This window comes from Medicago sativa, chromosome 5 (assembly GCF_051527215.1).
Source record: "Medicago sativa cultivar Bolivia chromosome 5, Bolivia_mono, whole genome shotgun sequence".
NCBI lineage: Eukaryota > Viridiplantae > Streptophyta > Magnoliopsida > Fabales > Fabaceae > Medicago > Medicago sativa.
In genome coordinates, this window is record NC_140753.1 from 35302799 (window position 1) to 35327507 (window position 24709).

Genomic DNA, 24709 nt, shown 5'->3' on the forward strand with positions numbered 1-24709 from the left:
TGGACTTGGAATGGTTCTCTCACTCTGTTCTTTTCCTATTGTTTTTCATTATAGGTGTTTTAATTAACAAAGTAATCGTTTTGATTGTTCATGTGGACTTTCTTGGTTAAGAAGAAACTTTAATAAGAAGAAGAAGAATAAGAAGACAGAGAAGGATTCTAAAGAAATATATATATATATATATATATATATATATATATAAAACTAAATGTTGGTATCTCCTTTTCACTTTTGTATATATAACAACTTCTACAAGACCTCAAATTCTATTTTTATTGTTCCAATTTGTTCCTTTCAGAATTAATAATAAATTCAATCGAAATTTGTCGAGATTAAATTATGGGTTAAATATGTTTTTAGTCCCTCCCTAAATTTTTTTATTAACTTTAAGTCCCTATTTTCATTTTAAAGGGACTATTTTGGAGGACTAAAAATATCCAATTTTTGTAAAATGTTTTCAAAATAGAGACTATTTTTACAAACTTAAAAATTTTGGAGGACTAAAATTACCATTAAAATTTCATAGGGACTAACCTTAAAAACTCATGATTTTGTTGGGACTAAAAACATATTTAACCCTTAAATTATTCGAAAAATATACGTTGATATATATTTTATTATCTGGAAATTTTAAATGAAATAATTAATTTAGTCATTATTATAAAGTTTTTCATAGTCGCCAAATTTTGTTACAATATCTTGGAACACATCCTGCTATATTTTGGTATGCAATCTAATATATTTTCGTATGTGATTATACATATATTTTGGCACTCAATAATATATTTTTGTACTCAAAATAAATTTTTTGTACTCAATATGATATATATATTGTACTGAATTTGAGATATTTTTGTACTAGATCTAATATGTGAATTACTTGTTTCCAAAGTTTCTCATATATTAGTTGTGAATTTCTTCTATAAATAGAGAGCTCACATATATTGCATTCTACACACTGAAAGGTATTCTGAAACTTCGAATACTTTTCTTCTCTCTCCCTTTATGATTTGTGTTGACGAGTCTTTCTTCCCTTCATCTCCTTTTTTTTTTTTGGTCCATGAAATTAACCATTTTCTTCTCTCTCCCTTTTTGATTTGTGTTGAAGAAGTTTTCTTCCCTTCATCTCATTCTTTTCCTTCAAAATTAAGAGTGTTCTTTAGACCATATACCCTTATAGATATAATGTCACTTGATAATTAAGAATGGTCTTAAGAGCCTAGTCCCTTTGATAATTTATGTCCCTTCCGAATAAATAATATTTTAAGACCATAGTCCCTTTTTCGATATAATCATAATGATCATAAAAATACATTCCACCTCAATTCTTGCAGAAGTTAGATGTTAGCATATAACTAATTATATATAGTTCTCAGAATCGATCATTGCCTTCTTCTTCTTCTTCTTAAGCAAGTATGTGTCCAAGAAAAATAAAAACATTTAATTTGTGAATTTAAACTCCTATGATGAAAAACAGAAGGAAAAAATAGAGTGAGAGAGAACTATTCCATGTTCAACCCCAAGGCTGACGAAGCTTTCGATTTGTTACGAAAAAAGTTTTTGGAAATAACTAATTCAAAGCCTCATCAGTTTTGGGGTTGGACTTGGAATGGTTCTCTCACTCTGTTCTTTTCCTATTGTTTTTCATTATAGGTGTTTTAATTAACAAAGTAATCGTTTTGATTGTTCATGTGGACTTTCTTGGTTAAGAAGAAACTTTAATAAGAAGAAGAAGAATAAGAAGACAGAGAAGGATTCTAAAGAAATATATATATATATATATATATATATAAAACTAAATGTTGGTATCTCCTTTTCACTTTTGTATATATAACAACTTCTACAAGACCTCAAATTCTATTTTTATTGTTCCAATTTGTTCCTTTCAGAATTAATAATAAATTCAATCGAAATTTGTCGAGATTAAATTATGGGTTAAATATGTTTTTAGTCCCTCCCTAAATTTTTTTATTAACTTTAAGTCCCTATTTTCATTTTAAAGGGACTATTTTGGAGGACTAAAAATATCCAATTTTTGTAAAATGTTTTCAAAATAGAGACTATTTTTACAAACTTAAAAATTTTGGAGGACTAAAATTACCATTAAAATTTCATAGGGACTAACCTTAAAAACTCATGATTTTGTTGGGACTAAAAACTTATTTAACCCTTAAATTATTCGAAAAATATATGTTGATATATATTTTATTATCTGGAAATTTTAAATGAAATAATTAATTTAGACATTATTATAAAGTTTTTCATAGTCGCCAAATTTTGTTACAATATCTCGGAACACATCCTGCTATATTTTGGTATGCAATCTAATATATTTTCGTATGTGATTATACATATATTTTGGCACTCAATAATATATTTTTGTACTCAAAATAAATTTTTTGTACTCAATATGATATATATATTGTACTGAATTTGAGATATTTTTGTACTAGATCTAATATGTGAATTACTTGTTTCCAAAGTTTCTCATATATTAGTTGTGAATTTCTTCTATAAATAGAGAGCTCACATATATTGCATTCTACACACTGAAAGGTATTCTGAAACTTCGAATACTTTTCTTCTCTCTCCCTTTATGATTTGTGTTGACGAGTCGTTCTTCCCTTCATCTCCTTTTTTTTTGGTCCATGAAATTTACCATTTTCTTCTCTCTCCCTTTTTGATTTGTGTTGAAGAAGTTTTCTTCCCTTCATCTCATTCTTTTCCTTCAAAATTAAGAGTGTTCTTTAGACCATATACCCTTATAGATATAATGTCACTTGATAATTAAGAATGGTCTTAAGAGCCTAGTCCCTTTGATAATTTATGTCCCTTCCGAATAAATAATATTTTAAGACCATAGTCCCTTTTTCGATATAATCATAATGATCATAAAAATACATTCCTCCTCAATTCTTGCAGAAGTTAGATGTTAGCATATAACTAATTATATATAGTTCTCAGAATCGATCATTGCCTTCTTCTTCTTCTTAAGCAAGTATGTGTCCAAGAAAAATAAAAACATTTAATTTGTGAATTTAAACTCCTATGATGAAAAACAGAAGGAAAAAATAGAGTGAGAGAGAACTATTCCATGTTCAACCCCAAGGCTGACGAAGCTTTCGATTTGTTACGAAAAAAGTTTTTGGAAATAACTAATTCAAAGCCTCATCAGTTTTGGGGTTGGACTTGGAATGGTTCTCTCACTCTGTTCTTTTCCTATTGTTTTTCATTATAGGTGTTTTAATTAACAAAGTAATCGTTTTGATTGTTCATGTGGACTTTCTTGGTTAAGAAGAAACTTTAATAAGAAGAAGAAGAATAAGAAGACAGAGAAGGATTCTAAAGAAATATATATATATATATATATATATATATATATATATAAAACTAAATGTTGGTATCTCCTTTTCACTTTTGTATATATAACAACTTCTACAAGACCTCAAATTCTATTTTTATTGTTCCAATTTGTTCCTTTCAGAATTAATAATAAATTCAATCGAAATTTGTCGAGATTAAATTATGGGTTAAATATGTTTTTAGTCCCTCCCTAAATTTTTTTATTAACTTTAAGTCCCTATTTTCATTTTAAAGGGACTATTTTGGAGGACTAAAAATATCCAATTTTTGTAAAATGTTTTCAAAAAAGAGACTATTTTTACAAACTTAAAAAATTTTGAGGACTAAAATTATCATTAAAATTTCATAGGGACTAACCTTAAAAACTCATGATTTTGTTGGGACTAAAAACTTATTTAACCCTTAAATTATTCGAAAAATATATGTTGATATATATTTTATTATCTGGAAATTTTAAATGAAATAATTAATTTAGTCATTATTATAAAGTTTTTCATAGTCGCCAAATTTTGTTACAATATCTTGGAACACATCCTGCTATATTTTGGTATGCAATCTAATATATTTTCGTATGTGATTATACATATATTTTGGCACTCAATAATATATTTTTGTACTCAAAATAAATTTTTTGTACTCAATATGATATATATATTGTACTGAATTTGAGATATTTTTGTACTAGATCTAATATGTGAATTACTTGTTTCCAAAGTTTCTCATATATTAGTTGTGAATTTCTTCTATAAATAGAGAGCTCACATATATTGCATTCTACACACTGAAAGGTATTCTGAAACTTCGAATACTTTTCTTCTCTCTCCCTTTATGATTTGTGTTGACGAGTCGTTCTTCCCTTCATCTCCTTTTTTTTTGGTCCATGAAATTAACCATTTTCTTCTCTCTCCCTTTTTGATTTGTGTTGAAGAAGTTTTCTTCCCTTCATCTCATTCTTTTCCTTCAATATTAAGAGTGTTCTTTAGACCATATACCCTTATAGATATAATGTCACTTGATAATTAAGAATGGTCTTAAGAGCCTAGTCCCTTTGATAATTTATGTCCCTTCCGAATAAATAATATTTTAAGACCATAGTCCCTTTTTCGATATAATCATAATGATCATAAAAATACATTCCTCCTCAATTCTTGCAGAAGTTAGATGTTAGCATATAACTAATTATATATAGTTCTCAGAATCGATCATTGCCTTCTTCTTCTTCTTAAGCAAGTATGTGTCCAAGAAAAATAAAAACATTTAATTTGTGAATTTAAACTCCTATGATGAAAAACAGAAGGAAAAAATAGAGTGAGAGAGAACTATTCCATGTTCAACCCCAAGGCTGACGAAGCTTTCGATTTGTTACGAAAAAAGTTTTTGGAAATAACTAATTCAAAGCCTCATCAGTTTTGGGGTTGGACTTGGAATGGTTCTCTCACTCTGTTCTTTTCCTATTGTTTTTCATTATAGGTGTTTTAATTAACAAAGTAATCGTTTTGATTGTTCATGTGGACTTTCTTGGTTAAGAAGAAACTTTAATAAGAAGAAGAAGAATAAGAAGACAGAGAAGGATTCTAAAGAAATATATATATATATATATATATATATATATATATATATATATATATATATATATATATATATATAAAACTAAATGTTGGTATCTCCTTTTCACTTTTGTATATATAATAACTTCTACAAGACCTCAAATTCTATTTTTATTGTTCCAATTTATTCCTTTCAGAATTAATAATAAATTCAATCGAAATTTGTCGAGATTAAATTATGGGTTAAATATGTTTTTAGTCCCTCCCTAAATTTTTTTATTAACTTTAAGTCCCTATTTTCATTTTAAAGGGACTATTTTGGAGGACTAAAAATATCCAATTTTTGTAAAATGTTTTCAAAATAGAGACTATTTTTACAAACTTAAAAATTTTGGAGGACTAAAATTACCATTAAAATTTCATAGGGACTAACCTTAAAAACTCATGATTTTGTTGGGACTAAAAACTTATTTAACCCTTAAATTATTCGAAAAATATATGTTGATATATATTTTATTATCTGGAAATTTTAAATGAAATAATTAATTTAGTCATTATTATAAAGTTTTTCATAGTCGCCAAATTTTGTTACAATATCTTGGAACACATCCTGCTATATTTTGGTATGCAATCTAATATATTTTCGTATGTGATTATACATATATTTTGGCACTCAATAATATATTTTTGTACTCAAAATAAATTTTTTGTACTCAATATGATATATATATTGTACTGAATTTGAGAAATTTTTGTACTAGATCTAATATGTGAATTACTTGTTTCCAAAGTTTCTCATATATTAGTTGTGAATTTCTTCTATAAATAGAGAGCTCACATATATTTCATTCTACACACTGAAAGGTATTCTGAAACTTCGAATACTTTTCTTCTCTCTCCCTTTATGATTTGTGTTGACGAGTCGTTCTTCCCTTCATCTCCTTTTTTTTTGGTCCATGAAATTAACCATTTTCTTCTCTCTCCCTTTTTGATTTGTGTTGAAGAAGTTTTCTTCCCTTCATCTCATTCTTTTCCTTCAAAATTAAGAGTGTTCTTTAGACCATATACCCTTATAGATATAATGTCACTTGATAATTAAGAATGGTCTTAAGAGCCTAGTCCCTTTGATAATTTATGTCCCTTCCGAATAAATAATATTTTAAGACCATAGTCCCTTTTTCGATATAATCATAATGATCATAAAAATACATTCCTCCTCAATTCTTGCAGAAGTTAGATGTTAGCATATAACTAATTATATATAGTTCTCAGAATCGATCATTGCCTTCTTCTTCTTCTTAAGCAAGTATGTGTCCAAGAAAAATAAAAACATTTAATTTGTGAATTTAAACTCCTATGATGAAAAACAGAAGGAAAAAATAGAGTGAGAGAGAACTATTCCATGTTCAACCCCAAGGCTGACGAAGCTTTCGATTTGTTACGAAAAAAGTTTTTGGAAATAACTAATTCAAAGCCTCATCAGTTTTGGGGTTGGACTTGGAATGGTTCTCTCACTCTGTTCTTTTCCTATTGTTTTTCATTATAGGTGTTTTAATTAACAAAGTAATCGTTTTGATTGTTCATGTGGACTTTCTTGGTTAAGAAGAAACTTTAATAAGAAGAAGAAGAATAAGAAGACAGAGAAGGATTCTAAAGAAATATATATATATATATATATATATATATATATATATATATAAAACTAAATGTTGGTATCTCCTTTTCACTTTTGTATATATAACAACTTCTACAAGACCTCAAATTCTATTTTTATTGTTCCAATTTGTTCCTTTCAGAATTAATAATAAATTCAATCGAAATTTGTCGAGATTAAATTATGGGTTAAATATGTTTTTAGTCCCTCCCTAAATTTTTTTATTAACTTTAAGTCCCTATTTTCATTTTAAAGGGACTATTTTGGAGGACTAAAAATATCCAATTTTTGTAAAATGTTTTCAAAATAGAGACTATTTTTACAAACTTAAAAATTTTGGAGGACTAAAATTACCATTAAAATTTCATAGGGACTAACCTTAAAAACTCATGATTTTGTTGGGACTAAAAACTTATTTAACCCTTAAATTATTCGAAAAATATATGTTGATATATATTTTATTATCTGGAAATTTTAAATGAAATAATTAATTTAGTCATTATTATAAAGTTTTTCATAGTCGCCAAATTTTGTTACAATATCTTGGAACACATCCTGCTATATTTTGGTATGCAATCTAATATATTTTCGTATGTGATTATACATATATTTTGGCACTCAATAATATATTTTTGTACTCAAAATAAATTTTTTGTACTCAATATGATATATATATTGTACTGAATTTGAGAAATTTTTGTACTAGATCTAATATGTGAATTACTTGTTTCCAAAGTTTCTCATATATTAGTTGTGAATTTCTTCTATAAATAGAGAGCTCACATATATTGCATTCTACACACTGAAAGGTATTCTGAAACTTCGAATACTTTTCTTCTCTCTCCCTTTATGATTTGTGTTGACGAGTCGTTCTTCCCTTCATCTCCTTTTTTTTTGGTCCATGAAATTAACCATTTTCTTCTCTCTCCCTTTTTGATTTGTGTTGAAGAAGTTTTCTTCCCTTCATCTCATTCTTTTCCTTCAAAATTAAGAGTGTTCTTTAGACCATATACCCTTATAGATATAATGTCACTTGATAATTAAGAATGGTCTTAAGAGCCTAGTCCCTTTGATCATTTATGTCCCTTCCGAATAAATAATATTTTAAGACCATAGTCCCTTTTTCGATATAATCATAATGATCATAAAAATACATTCCTCCTCAATTCTTGCAGAAGTTAGATGTTAGCATATAACTAATTATATATAGTTCTCAGAATCGATCATTGCCTTCTTCTTCTTCTTAAGCAAGTATGTGTCCAAGAAAAATAAAAACATTTAATTTGTGAATTTAAACTCCTATGATGAAAAACATAAGGAAAAAATAGAGTGAGAGAGAACTATTCCATGTTCAACCCCAAGGCTGACGAAGCTTTCGATTTGTTACGAAAAAAGTTTTTGGAAATAACTAATTCAAAGCCTCATCAGTTTTGGGGTTGGACTTGGAATGGTTCTGTTCTTTTCCTATTGTTTTTCATTATAGGTGTTTTAATTAACAAAGTAATCGTTTTGATTGTTCATGTGGACGTTCTTGGTTAAGAAGAAACTTTAATAAGAAGAAGAAGAATAAGAAGACAGAGAAGGATTCTAAAGAAATATATATATATATATATATATAAAACTAAATGTTGGTATCTCCTTTTCACTTTTGTATATATAACAACTTCTACAAGACCTCAAATTCTATTTTTATTGTTCCAATTTGTTCCTTTCAGAATTAATAATAAATTCAATCGAAATTTGTCGAGATTAAATTATGGGTTAAATATGTTTTTAGTCCCTCCCTAAATTTTTTTATTAACTTTAAGTCCCTATTTTCATTTTAAAGGGACTATTTTGGAGGACTAAAAATATCCAATTTTTGTAAAATGTTTTCAAAATAGAGACTATTTTTACAAACTTAAAAATTTTGGAGGACTAAAATTACCATTAAAATTTCATAGGGACTAACCTTAAAAACTCATGATTTTGTTGGGACTAAAAACTTATTTAACCCTTAAATTATTCGAAAAATATATGTTGATATATATTTTATTATCTGGAAATTTTAAATGAAATAATTAATTTAGTCATTATTATAAAGTTTTTCATAGTCGCCAAATTTTGTTACAATATCTTGGAACACATCCTGCTATATTTTGGTATGCAATCTAATATATTTTCGTATGTGATTATACATATATTTTGGCACTCAATAATATATTTTTGTACTCAAAATAAATTTTTTGTACTCAATATGATATATATATTGTACTGAATTTGAGATATTTTTGTACTAGATCTAATATGTGAATTACTTGTTTCCAAAGTTTCTCATATATTAGTTGTGAATTTCTTCTATAAATAGAGAGCTCACATATATTGCATTCTACACACTGAAAGGTATTCTGAAACTTCGAATACTTTTCTTCTCTCTCCCTTTATGATTTGTGTTGACGAGTCGTTCTTCCCTTCATCTCCTTTTTTTTTGGTCCATGAAATTAACCATTTTCTTCTCTCTCCCTTTTTGATTTGTGTTGAAGAAGTTTTCTTCCCTTCATCTCATTCTTTTCCTTCAAAATTAAGAGTGTTCTTTAGACCATATACCCTTATAGATATAATGTCACTTGATAATTAAGAATGGTCTTAAGAGCCTAGTCCCTTTGATAATTTATGTCCCTTCCGAATAAATAATATTTTAAGACCATAGTCCCTTTTTCGATATAATCATAATGATCATAAAAATACATTCCTCCTCAATTCTTGCAGAAGTTAGATGTTAGCATATAACTAATTATATATAGTTCTCAGAATCGATCATTGCCTTCTTCTTCTTCTTAAGCAAGTATGTGTCCAAGAAAAATAAAAACATTTAATTTGTGAATTTAAACTCCTATGATGAAAAACATAAGGAAAAAATAGAGTGAGAGAGAACTATTCCATGTTCAACCCCAAGGCTGACGAAGCTTTCGATTTGTTACGAAAAAAGTTTTTGGAAATAACTAATTCAAAGCCTCATCAGTTTTGGGGTTGGACTTGGAATGGTTCTGTTCTTTTCCTATTGTTTTTCATTATAGGTGTTTTAATTAACAAAGTAATCGTTTTGATTGTTCATGTGGACTTTCTTGGTTAAGAAGAAACTTTAATAAGAAGAAGAAGAATAAGAAGACTGAGAAGGATTCTAAAGAAATATATATATATATATAAAACTAAATGTTGGTATCTCCTTTTCACTTTTGTATATATAACAACTTCTACAAGACCTCAAATTCTATTTTTATTGTTCCAATTTGTTCCTTTCAGAATTAATAATAAATTCAATCGAAATTTGTCGAGATTAAATTATGGGTTAAATACGTTTTTAGTCCCTCCCTAAATTTTTTTATTAACTTTAAGTCCCTATTTTCATTTTAAAGGGACTATTTTGGAGGACTAAAAATATCCAATTTTTGTAAAATGTTTTCAAAAAAGAGACTATTTTTACAAACTTAAAAATTTTTGAGGACTAAAATTATCATTAAAATTTCATAGGGACTAACCTTAAAAACTCATGATTTTGTAGGGACTAAAAACTTATTTAACCCTTAAATTATTCGAAAAATATATGTTGATATATATTTTATTATTTGGAAATTTTAAATGAAATAATTAATTTAGTCATTATTATAAAGTTTTTCATAGTCGCCAAATTTTGTTACAATATCTTGGAACACATCCTGCTATATTTTGGTATGCAATCTAATATATTTTCGTATGTGATTATACATATATTTTGGCACTCAATAATATATTTTTGTACTCAAAATAAATTTTTTGTACTCAATATGATATATATATTGTACTGAATTTGAGATATTTTTGTACTAGATCTAATATGTGAATTACTTGTTTCCAAAGTTTCTCATATATTAGTTGTGAATTTCTTCTATAAATAGAGAGCTCACATATATTGCATTCTACACACTGAAAGGTATTCTGAAACTTCGAATACTTTTCTTCTCTCTCCCTTTATGATTTGTGTTGACGAGTCGTTCTTCCCTTCATCTCCTTTTTTTTTGGTCCATGAAATTAACCATTTTCTTCTCTCTCCCTTTTTGATTTGTGTTGAAGAAGTTTTCTTCCCTTCATCTCATTCTTTTCCTTCAAAATTAAGAGTGTTCTTTAGACCATATACCCTTATAGATATAATGTCACTTGATAATTAAGAATGGTCTTAAGAGCCTAGTCCCTTTGATAATTTATGTCCCTTCCGAATAAATAATATTTTAAGACCATAGTCCCTTTTTCGATATAATCATAATGATCATAAAAATACATTCCTCCTCAATTCTTGCAGAAGTTAGATGTTAGCATATAACTAATTATATATAGTTCTCAGAATCGATCATTGCCTTCTTCTTCTTCTTAAGCAAGTATGTGTCCAAGAAAAATAAAAACATTTAATTTGTGAATTTAAACTCCTATGATGAAAAACATAAGGAAAAAATAGAGTGAGAGAGAACTATTCCATGTTCAACCCCAAGGCTGACGAAGCTTTCGATTTGTTACGAAAAAAGTTTTTGGAAATAACTAATTCAAAGCCTCATCAGTTTTGGGGTTGGACTTGGAATGGTTCTGTTCTTTTCCTATTGTTTTTCATTATAGGTGTTTTAATTAACAAAGTAATCGTTTTGATTGTTCATGTGGACTTTCTTGGTTAAGAAGAAACTTTAATAAGAAGAAGAAGAATAAGAAGACAGAGAAGGATTCTAAAGAAATATATATATATATATATAAAACTAAATGTTGGTATCTCCTTTTCACTTTTGTATATATAACAACTTCTACAAGACCTCAAATTCTATTTTTATTGTTCCAATTTGTTCCTTTCAGAATTAATAATAAATTCAATCGAAATTTGTCGAGATTAAATTATGGGTTAAATACGTTTTTAGTCCCTCCCTAAATTTTTTTATTAACTTTAAGTCCCTATTTTCATTTTAAAGGGACTATTTTGGAGGACTAAAAATATCCAATTTTTGTAAAATGTTTTCAAAAAAGAGACTATTTTTACAAACTTAAAAATTTTTGAGGACTAAAATTATCATTAAAATTTCATAGGGACTAACCTTAAAAACTCATGATTTTGTAGGGACTAAAAACTTATTTAACCCTTAAATTATTCGAAAAATATATGTTGATATATATTTTATTATTTGGAAATTTTAAATGAAATAATTAATTTAGTCATTATTATAAAGTTTTTCATAGTCGCCAAATTTTGTTACAATATCTTGGAACACATCCTGCTATATTTTGGTATGCAATCTAATATATTTTCGTATGTGATTATACATATATTTTGGCACTCAATAATATATTTTTTGTAATACCCCATCCATTTATGTTGCGAGTAATATCAGTTAACGAAAGGAAGTGCGCGTCTGAGCTTAGGGGCGTAATTGGAATTTGAGCTTGAGGGGTATTTAAGGGCAAAAGGTCCCAAAAATATTCATTTTCATTTGAACTTTCTCTCTCTAGGTTTCCAACAAATATTTCTCTCTCCCTTCTCTCTAAAATTTCGGCCCAATCTCCCCTCCATAATCATCCACTCTTTGTGATAATTCCTTGAGGCAAGCATCATGGAAAGGGATAAGAAGTTCATGTTGGAAAACACCTAAAGATTGTAGAAGCAAGCTCTCTCTCTCTTGATTCTTGTCTACCTAGGGTTTGGTTAAGCTTAGAAACACTTGAATCTTATTTCTTTTGGGCAAGGTGAGTTCTTAGTTAGAAAATCCTTCCTTTGGTTTGAGCTTTCTTGGTGTGTAAGCTTTGATTGTGCTAGATGTGTTTATGAACTTCAAAGCTAATTCTTGATGAATATTTGTTAAGGTTGCCATGAAATATGTTATTTATTGCTTTAGTATGTTGCTGGATGTTTTGGTGCATTGCAGGAAGCATTAGGATGCGTTTTGGGTCAAAAATTGCAATTTTGGTACCACAGGCCCGAAGAACTACGCTATTAGCGAAATTCTACGCTAATAGCGCAGCTCCCCAGAAAAGCCACGCCCCAGGGGCGCTAATAGCGCAGCCCTCTGGAGTGGCCAACTTAATTTTGGCCTTTTGGCCCTCCCTCGGGTCGGTGGTGCGTTCCGAAGTATTTCTTTCATCGTTTTCCAATCTTATAACCCCAAAACGACATCTAGGCAATGCATCTAACACGTAACGATTCTCGAATTAAAAATCATGGCAATCATAACATAATCATTAGGGATTTCTAGTGAGCGAATCACTTGAATGTGAGAGGGAAAGTAATAGTTTATCAAGGGAAGAAACATAGAGACTCGACATAGTTTGTCGTGAATAGAATAGCATCATTTAGACGATGAATAATAGATTGTGATACGATTAGATATCTTTTCACTAAGAATGTTTTAATAACATATATGTGCCGTGTCTCTTGTGATCACACTAGGTTGGTTTCAAGAGGTTTCCATTAGGTGAAACGGGAATAGCCGTAAGGGGCCCACACGTCACTAGGGAGTTCCGGTGGTTTACCTTAGATAGGTTTCCATCGAGCAGATAGGGTTTGCGCTCGGGTTTACTCCACCCCGGGGCTTTCCATAAAATGAATCCAGATATTGTTATTGTTCAACGCTAACTCTTATTTCAAATATTGTTGACTATGAGATGACGTCAGATACGTTAAGCTTCAGACTAGAATAGTTAAAGATAGTTTTGTCGATGACGATTCTAGGTTTTCCCCTAATCGTACGACTTAGTAATGTGACATATGTAAAGACCTCGATGCTTAGAGAGTATCTTGGTAAAGCGGTCTTAGATTACCCCTTAACCGCGATGTCATATTTAGAAATATTGAGACTATAACAAGTAAGTTGAACCTACGACGGGTCTAGCATGCACTACCGTCTAGGAAAACAACCCACACACGTATAATCAACCGTCAGGTTGTAAAGTAGACACGTGGTAACCATAGACTTTTCCCGAGGTTATCACTAGCTAGGGTTAGATAGAACTCACTGAGGCATTATGTCTCATCCCTCTCCTTATTTGTTCAGGTTCTCAGGTTTCCCGCAGTAAAGGTAAAGAAAAGGTGCAGGTTTAGCATGCATGCAAGGACTTCATCTTGGTGTTAAAGTAGTTGATGCATATGTATAATTATTAGCACATGTTGTATATTGGATGTATAATTAGATTTGTACGACAAACTTCTATGAAGAATGATGTAATATAAGACTTTGGTTGTTGAGTTGTGTTTGATGACACAGTTATATTGTAAAATTAATGTATCCAATATCAGTTTTAAAGCACTTTTGATTATTCTAGACACTATCAAAGTGGGCGTTACAAATTGGTATCAGAGCAGGTCGTTCCAGATCGTGCCTTGGGTCATTAATATTACAATCCAAGGAGTTGTTCTTTCGAGTTTAGGATATTGTCCTCATTGTTATATTTGGTTGAAATTGATCACTTTGACTTAAATATGACAGTTACAGCGGAAATGTCCAGAGCGCGAAGAGGACGAGGACGAGGCCGGCCAAGGAATAATCAGAATGATGAGGAGAATGAGAATCCTAGTGCTCAGATGTGGGCACAGTTGATGCAGCAGAATCAGCAGATGATGCAAATGATGCAACAGCAGATCCAGCAGAATGCTCAATCCCATCAGCAGTGGGTTGAAGCTATGCAACAAGGTCCGGGAGTGCATCAACAGCATCCTCCACCTCCAGTTGTGGGGAACCTAGCTTTCCGAGAGTACAATCGGAACCATCCTCCAGAGTTCGATGGTAGTGGTGAACCACCAGAGGCTAAGAGGTGGATTAAGCACATGGAAAAGATTTTCCTTATGGCCAACTATACCGAGGAAGATAAGGTGATCTTTGCAACTAATCAATTCCGGGGTGCAGCCCAGGATTGGTGGGAAACTGCTCGGCGTAGGATGGAGGCTAATGGGCTAGAGTTGAATTGGGAGAATTTTAAGCAAGTTATGAAAGAGAAGTATCTTCCTTTGACATTTAAGGTCAGAAAAGAACAAGAATTTCTTCACTTGAAACAGGGTAACATGTCCGTGACGGATTTTACCAAGAAGTTCGAGGAGTTATCTCATTACTCAACTCACAATGAGTATGCTGGTAATGAAATGTGGAAGGTTAATCATTATAAGCATGCTTTGAGGGGCGAGTTGTATGCGGTGGTCAGTCAACAGAGGTTGACAAACTTTGATGAGATGGTACATAATAGCTTGGAAGCTGAAAGAGGTTTTGACAAAGCTGTTAAAGAAGGTACCACTGCTTTCGATAGAAGGAGAGGTAGCTTTGTCGATAAACATCATGAGAAGTTGAAGCCAAAGGGGTCTCCTCAGAGGGGTAAACAGTCGGGTTCTTTCAGATCCTATCCAACTTGTAAGAAATGTGGAAAAGCTCATACGGGGGAATGTAAGCTGGGTGACAACTCTTGTTATGCTTGTGGCCAGACGGGACATTACATGGCAAATTGTCCAAATAGAGGAGACAAAGGCAAGGGAGCAAGCACTACAATGACTAGAGGAAGGGTGTACTCACTAGATGGGAAGAAGGCTCAGGAGAATGAAGACTTGATCGGCGGTATGTGTTTTCTTGGTCAGAATCCCATTAGAGTTTTGTTTGATTGTGGTGCCTCACGTTCCTTTATTTCTTTTCAATGTGTGGAAACTCTTCAATTGTCTGTTTCATTACTAAAGCCCCCTATGATGGTGACTACGGCCACCGATGGAGGAGTCGTAGCTAATTATGTATGTGAGAATTGTCCTATCACCGTGTCTAGCAAGACTTATTATATAGATTTAGTATGTCTTCCGATGAAACAACTTGATGTGATTTTGGGAATGGATTGGCTGTCAGCGAATCATGTGTATATAGGGTGCGCAGAAAAGAGTATCTATATGCCAACTAGTGATACAGTGGAAGGAGTAGCTTTGTCAGAATTGATTAAGCACACATATCAGATGGCTCGGTTTATTTGTGCTCAAGATAAGAGATTTTATGTGATGCTCACTGTGACTCCAAAAACAGACTTAAGTCCTAGCGACATTCCAATTGTCAGTGAGTATTTGGATGTTTTTCCGGCAGACATCACAAGTTTACCTCCCGAAAGAGAAATTGAGTTTTCAATTGATTTGATTCCAGGAGCAGAGCCAGTATCAGTAGCGCCTTATAGAATGTCCCCCCTAGAACTCAAAGAATTGAAAGCCCAGTTAGAGGAGCTTATTCAGAAGCATTTCATCAGGCCTAGTGTTTCTCCTTGGGGTGCACCTGTATTGTTAGTCAAGAAGAAGGATGGCAGCATGAGGTTGTGTATTGATTATCGCCAGCTGAATAAGGTGACCATAAAGAATAAGTATCCTTTACCAAGGATTGATGACTTGTTAGATCAACTCAAGGGAGCGTCAGTGTTCTCGAAAATTGATCTCAGATCGGGATACCATCAGATTCGTATCAAGTCTTCAGATGTGTCTAAGACGGCTTTCAGAACACGATACGGGCACTATGAATTTTTGGTCATGCCATTCGGTGTAACCAATGCCCCAGCAGTTTTCATGGACTATATGAATCGGATTTTTTCAGCCATATCTAGATCAGTTTGTCATTATTTTCATTGATGACATTTTGGTTTATTCCAAGAACCCGCAGGAACATGCTCAACATTTGAGAATAGTGTTGGACATTCTTCGGGAGAAGCAATTGTATGCAAAGTTCAGTAAATGCGAGTTTTGGCTAACAGAAGTCAGATTTCTGGGTCATGTTATTTCTCAGGGAGGTGTAGCAGTGGATCAGTCGAAGGTAGAGGTCATTCAGAATTGGACTAGGCCAAAGAACGTGTCAGAAGTTCGAAGCTTTTTGGGACTAGCTGGTTATTATCGCCGTTTCATTATGAAATTTTCCCAGATTGCTTTACCCTTAACTCGACTCACAAGGAAAGATGTACCTTTTGAGTGGGATGAAGAATGTGAGAAGAGTTTCAAGACTTTGAAGAAGAAGTTAACACAAGCACCAGTCTTGACTCTTCCAGACCCGGAGAAGAGATATGTTGTGTTTTGTGATGCATCGTCTAAAGGACTTGGAGGAGTGCTCATGCAAGAAAACAATGTGATAGCTTATGCATCTAGGCAGCTCAAGACTCATGAAGAAAACTATCCCACCCATGATCTAGAATTGGCAGCCATAGTGTTTGTTTTGAAGAGTTGGAGACATCATTTGTATGGAGCACAATTTGAGTTGTTTAGCGATCATAAGAGCTTGAAGTACTTGTTTGATCAGAGGGATCTGAATATGAGGCAGAGGCGTTGGATGGAATACCTAAAGGATTTCGATTTCGAATTGAAATATCATCCAGGAAAAGCCAATGTTGTAGCGGATGCATTGAGTCGTAAAGCCTTGATCCAAGCCGAAGTAAAAATGCATGTTTGTAAGTTGCACGAGGAGATTCGAGACCTTAACCTTGAAGCCACAGAGGATGTTGATGGTATTTGGTTACACAGATTAGAAATCACTTGTGATTTGCGGTCAAGAATTGTACAAGTACAGGAGGCAGATGGTGATTTACGAAGGAGGATTGGTCATCCAGAATTTTCTATAGCTTCGGATGGGGCAATTTTATTCGAAGGAAGAATTTGTGTACCGAATGACGCAGAACTCAAAAGGATGATTTTAGAAGAAGCACACAAGAGTAGTTTCTCGATTCATCCTGGTGCTACCAAGATGTATCGCGATCTAAGGAGAGATTACTGGTGGCCTGGAATGAAATCAGATATTGCTGACTTTGTAGCTAGATGCCTGGTGTGCCAACAAGTTAAGATTGAACATCAAAGACCAGCGGGGTTGCTACAACCGCTAGAGATTCCTCAGTGGAAATGGGAGCAGATATCTATGGATTTTGTGGGAGGCTTACCTCGTACTCAGAAGGGACATGATTCCATTTGGGTAATCGTGGATAGATTAACCAAGTCGGCTCATTTCTTACCGGTTAAGTCTACCTACAAAACCTCTCAGTATGCAGAATTGTTCATTTCAGAAATAGTTAAGTTACACGGTGTTCCGGTGAGTATCGTGTCGGATAGAGATCCCATCTTCACCTCACACTTCTGGAGGGCTTTCCAAAGGGCTTTAGGGACTCGCTTGAAGCTGAGTACGTCCCATCACCCACAGACTGATGGACAAACAGAGAGAACCATCCAGACCTTAGAAGATATGTTACGCGCTTGCATATTGGAAGATGGTGGAAGTTGGAATCATCACTTACCTTTAATAGAGTTTTCCTACAACAATAGCTACCACTCTAGTATTGGCATGGCACCTTATGAAGCCTTGTACGGTAGGAAGTGTAGAACTCCTTTATGTTGGGCTGAGGTAGGAGATAAGAGTATTCTTGGACCAGAAATCATTCAAGAGACAACTTTGAAGATTAAATCGATTCAGGAAAAGATGAGGATAGCTCAAAGTCGTCAAAAGAGTTATGCGGACAATCGACGAAGACCTTTAGAGTTCAATGAAGGTGATCATGTATTCCTGAAAGTTACTCCCAAATTAGGCTTGAGGGGTACTTTCAAGATTAAGAAATTATGTCCTAGGTATGTAGGACCGTTTTTGATACTCAAGCGTATCGGACCAGTGGCTTATCAATTAGCTCTACCTCCAGCTATGTCAGGTATACACGATGTGTTTCACGTGTCCCAACTGAAGAAGTATGTACCGGATCCTTTCCAACCAGTTGAATTGGATTCTATAGAGTTGAAATCAGATTTGACATTTCAGCCGGAACCAAACATGATAGTAGACCGTGATGTCAAATCTCTCAGAAACAAAGAGATTCCTATAGTGAAGGTAGTATGGAAAGGTTCACCGGATGGTGAAGCTACGTGGGAACTAGAAACAGAAATGTTGAAGCAGTATCCGCACTTGTTTTCAGGTAAATTCTAAATTTCGAGGACGAAATTTTTTTAAGGGGGGTAGAGTGTAATACCCCATCCATTTATGTTGCGAGTAATATCAGTTAACGAAAGGAAGTGCGCGTCTGAGCTTAGGGGCGTAATTGGAATTTGAGCTTGAGGGGTATTTAAGGGCAAAAGGTCCCAAAAATATTCATTTTCATTTGAACTTTCTCTCTCTAGGTTTCCAACAAATATTTCTCTCTCCCTTCTCTCTAAAATTTCGGCCCAATCTCCCCTCCATAATCATCCACTCTTTGTGATAATTCCTTGAGGCAAGCATCATGGAAAGGGATAAGAAGTTCATGTTGGAAAACACCTAAAGATTGTAGAAGCAAGCTCTCTCTCTCTTGATTCTTGTCTACCTAGGGTTTGGTTAAGCTTAGAAACACTTGAATCTTATTTCTTTTGGGCAAGGTGAGTTCTTAGTTAGAAAAGCCTTCCTTTGGTTTGAGCTTTCTTGGTGTGTAAGCTTTGATTGTGCTAGATGTGTTTATGAACTTCAAAGCTAAATCTTGATGAATATTTGTTAAGGTTGCCATGAAATATGTTATTTATTGCTTTAGTATGTTGCTGGATGTTTTGGTGCATTGCAGGAAGCATTAGGATGCGTTTTGGGTCAAAAATTGCAATTTTGGTACCACAGGCCCGAAGAACTACGCTATTAGCGAAATTCTACGCTAATAGCGCAGCTCCCCAGAAAAGCCACGCCCCAGGGGCGCTAATAGCGCAGCCCTCTGGAGTGGCCAACTTAATTTTGGCCTTTTGGCCCTCCCTCGGGTCGGTGGTGCGTTCCGAAGTATTTCTTTCATCGTTTTCCAATCTTATAACCCCAAAACGACATCTAGGCAATGCATCTAACACGTAACGATTCTCGAATTAAAAATCATGGCAATCATAACATAATCATTAGGGATTTCTAGTGAGCGAATCACTTGAATGTGAGAGGGAAAGTAATAGTTTATCAAGGGAAGAAACATAGAGACTCGACATAGTTTGTCGTGAATAGAATAGCATCATTTAGACGATGAATAATAGATTGTGATATGATTAGATATCTTTTCACTAAGAATGTTTTAATAACATATATGTGCCGTGTCTCTTGTGATCACACTAGGTTGGTTTCAAGAGGTTTCCATTAGGTGAAACGGGAATAGCCGTAAGGGGCCCACACGTCACTAGGGAGTTTCGGTGGTTTACCTTAGATAGGTTTCCATCGAGCAGATAGGGTTTGCGCTCGGGTTTACTCCACCCCGGGGCTTTCCATAAAATGAATCCAGATATTGTTATTGTTCAACGCTAACTCTTATTTCAAATATTGTTGACTATGAGATGACGTCATATACGTTAAGCTTCAGACTAGAATAGTTAAAGATAGTTTTGTCGATGACGATTCTAGGTTTTCCCCTAATCGTACGACTTAGTAATGTGACATATGTAAAGACCTCGATGCTTAGAGAGTATCTTGGTAAAGCGGTCTTAGATTACCCCTTAACCGCGATGTCATATTTAGAAATATTGAGACTATAACAAGTAAGTTGAACCTACGACGGGTCTAGCATGCACTACCGTCTAGGAAAACAACCCACACACGTATAATCAACCGTCAGGTTGTAAAGTAGACACGTGGTAACCATAGACTTTTCCCGAGGTTATCACTAGCTAGGGTTAGATAGAACTCACTGAGGCATTATGTCTCATCCCTCTCCTTATTTGTTCAGGTTCTCAGGTTTCCCGCAGTAAAGGTAAAGAAAAGGTGCAGGTTTAGCATGCATGCAAGGACTTCATCTTGGTGTTAAAGTAGTTGATGCATATGTATAATTATTAGCACATGTTGTATATTGGATGTATAATTAGATTTGTACGACAAACTTCTATGAAGAATGATGTAATATAAGACTTTGGTTGTTGAGTTGTGTTTGATGACACAGTTATATTGTAAAATTAATGTATCCAATATCAGTTTTAACGCACTTTTGATTATTCTAGACACTATCAAAGTGGGCGTTACATTTTTGTACTCAAAATAAATTTTTTGTACTCAATATGATATATATATTGTATTGAATTTGAGATATGAATTTGAGATATTTTTGTACTAGATCTAATATGTGAATTACTTGTTTCCAAAGTTTCTCATATATTAGTTGTGAATTTCTTCTATAAATAGAGAGCTCACATATATTGCATTCTACACACTGAAAGGTATTCTGAAACTTCGAATACTTTTCTTCTCTCTCCCTTTATGATTTGTGTTGACGAGTCGTTCTTCCCTTCATTTCCTTTTTTTTTTGGTCCATGAAATTAACCATTTTCTTCTCTCTCCCTTTTTGATTTGTGTTGAAGAAGTTTTCTTCCCTTCATCTCATTCTTTTCCTTCAAAATTAAGTTTCTTCTTAATTAAGAAAGTCTGCATAAACAATCAAAATGATTAATTTGTTAATTAAAACACCTACAATGAAAAACAATATGAAAAAAAAACAGAGTGAGATAACCATTCCAACTCCAACCCCAAAACTGATGAGGATTTGAATTATTTATTTCCAAAAACTTTTTTCGTAACTAATCAAAAGCTTCGTCAGCTTTTGGCGTTGGAGCAGTAATAGTTCTCTTCACTCTATTTTTTCCTCTTGTTTTTCATCATAGGAGTTTAAATTCACAAATTAAATGTTATTATTTTTCGTGCACACATACTTGCTTAAGAAGATGAAGAAGGTAAGGCTGGATTCTGAGAGCTATATATAATTAGTTATATGTTTGTGTCTCCCTTTCTAACATCTAACTTCTGTAAGAATTGAGGAAGAATATATTTTTAAGATCATTCCCTTATATGAAAAAAGGGATTATGGTCGTAAAATATTATTTATTCTGAACGGACATAAATTATTGAAGGGACAAGGCTCTAAAGACAATTCTTAATTCCCAAGGGACATTATATCTATAAGGTTTACAGTCTTCAGAACACTCTTAATTTCGAAGGGAAAAAAAATGAGATGAAGGGAAGAAAACTTCTTCAAGAGAAGTTAAAAAGGGAGAAAGAAGAAAAGGGTTAATTTCATGGACCAAAAAAAAACAGGAGATGAAGGGAAGAATGTCTCGTCAACACAAGTCAAAGAAGGAGAGAGAAGAAAAAGATTCGAAGTTTCAGAATACCTTTTACAACTAATATATGAGAAGCTTTGGGAACAAGTAATTCACATATTAGATCTAGTACAAATATATCTCAAATTCAGTCCCAAATATTTCATATTGAGTACAAAAATATACTATTGAGTGCCAAAATATATGTCTAATCACGTACGAAGTTATTAGATTGGATACCAAAATATATCAGGATGTGTTGCAAAATATTGTAACAAAATTTGGCAACTATGAAAAAACTTTCTAATTACTAAATTAATTATTTTATTCTTGTCAAAAAAATTAATTATTTTATTTAAAATTTCAAAATAATAAATTATATATCAATATTTTTTTTTGAATAATTTAAGGGTTAAATAAGTTTTTAATCCCTACAAAATCATGAGTTTTTAAGGTTAGTCCCTACGAAATTTTATTGGTAATTTTAGTCCCCCAAAATTTTTTAGTTTGTAAAAATAGTCTCTATTTTGAAAACATTTTACAAAAATTGGATAGTTTTAGTCCTCCAAAATAGTCCCTATACAAATCCAATAGGGACTAAAAGTGAATAAAAAATTTCAAGGAGGGATTAAAAACATATTAAATCCATAATTTAATCTCGACAAATTTCCACTTAATTTATTATTAATTTTGAAAGGAACAAATTGGAACAATAAAAATAGAGTTTGAGGTCTTTTAGAAAAAATTTGTCAAATTTGTTTTGTTCTTTGAGCATATTTAAAAATGAGTGAAGACATATTCTGGTTCCGGGGCCAAGTCATCAACAAAAAAAAAGACCAATTTTTGTTTTATTTTTTTCTGTTTTTTTTTCAAAATGTGGGTCAAATTTATCCCTTAAAATATACACACAAGTTAGCGTAGTAAAAAGAGAGGTTAGACGGGCATGGTAGTGCCCTTCCTACCGCTAGTTTGTTATAAAAGATGTGCTCCAAATTTACTCGGTAACTCGGGATTTTTTTTTTCATTTTCCAGAAATTTTGGTTCATCAAACATTATTGCTTATGTCACTCATGGAATTTTTCAAAATAAATCATGGGGATGTTGGGGTCATGATAAATAAATTCATATGATATATTAATAAATTAATAACAATAATTCATCAACTTATTAATACAAAGTAAATAAAAATGTTAACATGTGATTTTGGAATAAAAATTTAGATTGATTATCATATTGGTCGCAATCTATTATGAAACCAATTTGTGTTAAAGATACTCAATCTTATAGGTGAGTCTAGGAATTCTGCCTCAAAATTCCAAGGACCGACCTCAGTTCCACATTCGTATAGGTGAGTCTATCAAAGGTACTCCTGTAACAATGTACCCCACTCATCCTATAGTATAGATCTCATTAAGAGTTTCTATTACCTCATCCTTCTTTTGCTATAGGATCATGATTTATTAATCCTTATCGTAGTATATTCTATCACTTCATGACTTGTTATTACCCATTGAACCTAAGTCTTGGGATCTCCAGTCATGTAGGTCAGGTTACCATCACTCAGTGAGCTATATGTATTAGTCCCAACCTACTGGTTGTATCTTGGAATTTCTCTCTATTTAATCCTTTCGTCAAAGGATCCGCTAAGTTTTCATTAGTATGTACAAAATTAACTCTAACCGCTCCATTAGAGATACTCTCTCTAATCGTGCCGTGTTTCTGATTTATATGTTGTCTTTTTCCATTATAATAACGATTCTTAATCTTTGCAATAACCGCGGTACTATAACAATGAACTAACACAACTGGTAATAATTTCTCCCATAAAGGGATCTCAGCTAGCAAGCATCTTATTCAACTTGTTTCTTCACTAGCAGTAACTAGTGCTGTCATAACAAAGTACAAACGTTTAAACTACCATAACAAAGTATAAACGTTTAAACTAATTAGTTTTGTGAGGAATTTAATGACTTATAAGTATATTACTTGAATAAAAAAAGTGAAACAAAGATAGTATCCTTAGTATGTGAAACAACTTTAAAATGACAACTCATCTCAATAAATAAAAAACTAAGAAAAGAGAATTGAAAAAGAACAAAGATAGTACAAAACATAAAATGACTCCAGTCTCCGGGGTAAAAATTGGTCAAGACAGAAATTATCGTCATGCATTTTCAAGTTCTTCCACGGTCGTATATGGAAACATCTCTCGACAGGTAGCCGTTGATGCCAAACAAATTGTGCAATAGAGATCCCTATTTTAACCTAACCATGATTTAGTTCCAGTATTTCTAAACTTGAGATGTTAGTCCCCCCATTTTAATCGGTTTAGAAATTTTTCCTACAATAAAGTCTAGGGTTTATTTTTAATGTCCCGTTTGTTCTATTTTCAAAATATGCAATGACATGCCAAAAAATGTAATTCCACATGTTAATGAATATGATATGTAAGAAAAATAATTCCCAAACTAAGTTGTGTGCAAAAAATCCAGAAATTTTTGAAACAAAGACATTAAAATCCAAAATTTAGACTTGTTCAAAAAAAAATTCAAAAATTTAGAAAAGTGCATTTAAGTTTAGATATTGTTAATTTTTTTTCTTGAGAAGAGCTTAGATATTGTTGACGTAAGTTGTATGATAGCATTGCATAGATCTACATATAGATGTTCTATATGCATTTAATGTACATCATGTACCTCTAATGTAAAAATGCGACGGACAAACTAAAACCGACATGTTTTCAAGGACATATTTGTCTGTTCATAAATTTTAGAGACTAAAATGACCGCTGTTTTTTATATTTAGCATATCTGGAGAAGCTGTTTCTTGGAAGTCTAAGAAGCAAACCATTCATGCTCAGTCCACAAAGGAATCTGAGATGATAGAACTAGCTACTGCTAGTGAAGAAGCAAGTTGGCTAAGATGCTTGCCAGCTGGGATCCCTTAATGGGAGAAACTGTTACCAGCTATGTTAGTTAATTGTGATAGTAACACGACTATTGCAAAGATTAAGAATCGTCATTATAATGGAAAGATACAAAATATAAATAGGAAACACAAAATGATTAGATAGAGTAACTCTATTGGAACGGCTAGAGTTAATTTTGTACATACTAATGAAAA

General features: G+C 32.4%; 1 protein-coding gene and 2 long non-coding RNA genes across 3 annotated transcripts; all 3 read left to right on the forward strand.

Annotated features, from left to right (window-relative positions):
* Positions 1-12042: 12042 nt before the first annotated feature.
* LOC146922017 (uncharacterized) lies at positions 12043-13875 on the forward strand. Its single transcript, XR_015010818.1, has 2 exons — positions 12043-12297; positions 13602-13875. It is a non-coding gene; the product is annotated as an uncharacterized LOC146922017 (long non-coding RNA).
* Positions 13876-14026: 151 nt separating this feature from the next.
* On the forward strand, positions 14027-15728 carry LOC146922018 (uncharacterized). The gene is made up of 2 exons (XM_085711434.1): positions 14027-15619; positions 15708-15728. The coding sequence occupies exons 1-2, from the start codon at positions 14027-14029 to the stop codon at positions 15726-15728; spliced, it is 1614 nt and encodes a 537-aa protein (XP_085567560.1).
* A 2939-nt stretch (positions 15729-18667) lies between these two features.
* On the forward strand, positions 18668-20491 carry LOC146922019 (uncharacterized). The gene is made up of 2 exons (XR_015010819.1): positions 18668-18922; positions 20227-20491. It is a non-coding gene; the product is annotated as an uncharacterized LOC146922019 (long non-coding RNA).
* Positions 20492-24709: the final 4218 nt, after the last annotated feature.

Excerpts from the sequence above, each read along its gene's own strand:
- LOC146922018 (XM_085711434.1), top strand. The coding sequence starts at position 14,027 with ATGACAGTTACAGCGGAAATGTCCAGAGCGCGAAGAGGACGAGGACGA. Across the intron at positions 15,620-15,707 it reads GTCCTAGCGACATTCCAATT|GAGCAGAGCCAGTATCAGTA; the intron begins GTCAGTGAGTAT and ends ATTTGATTCCAG.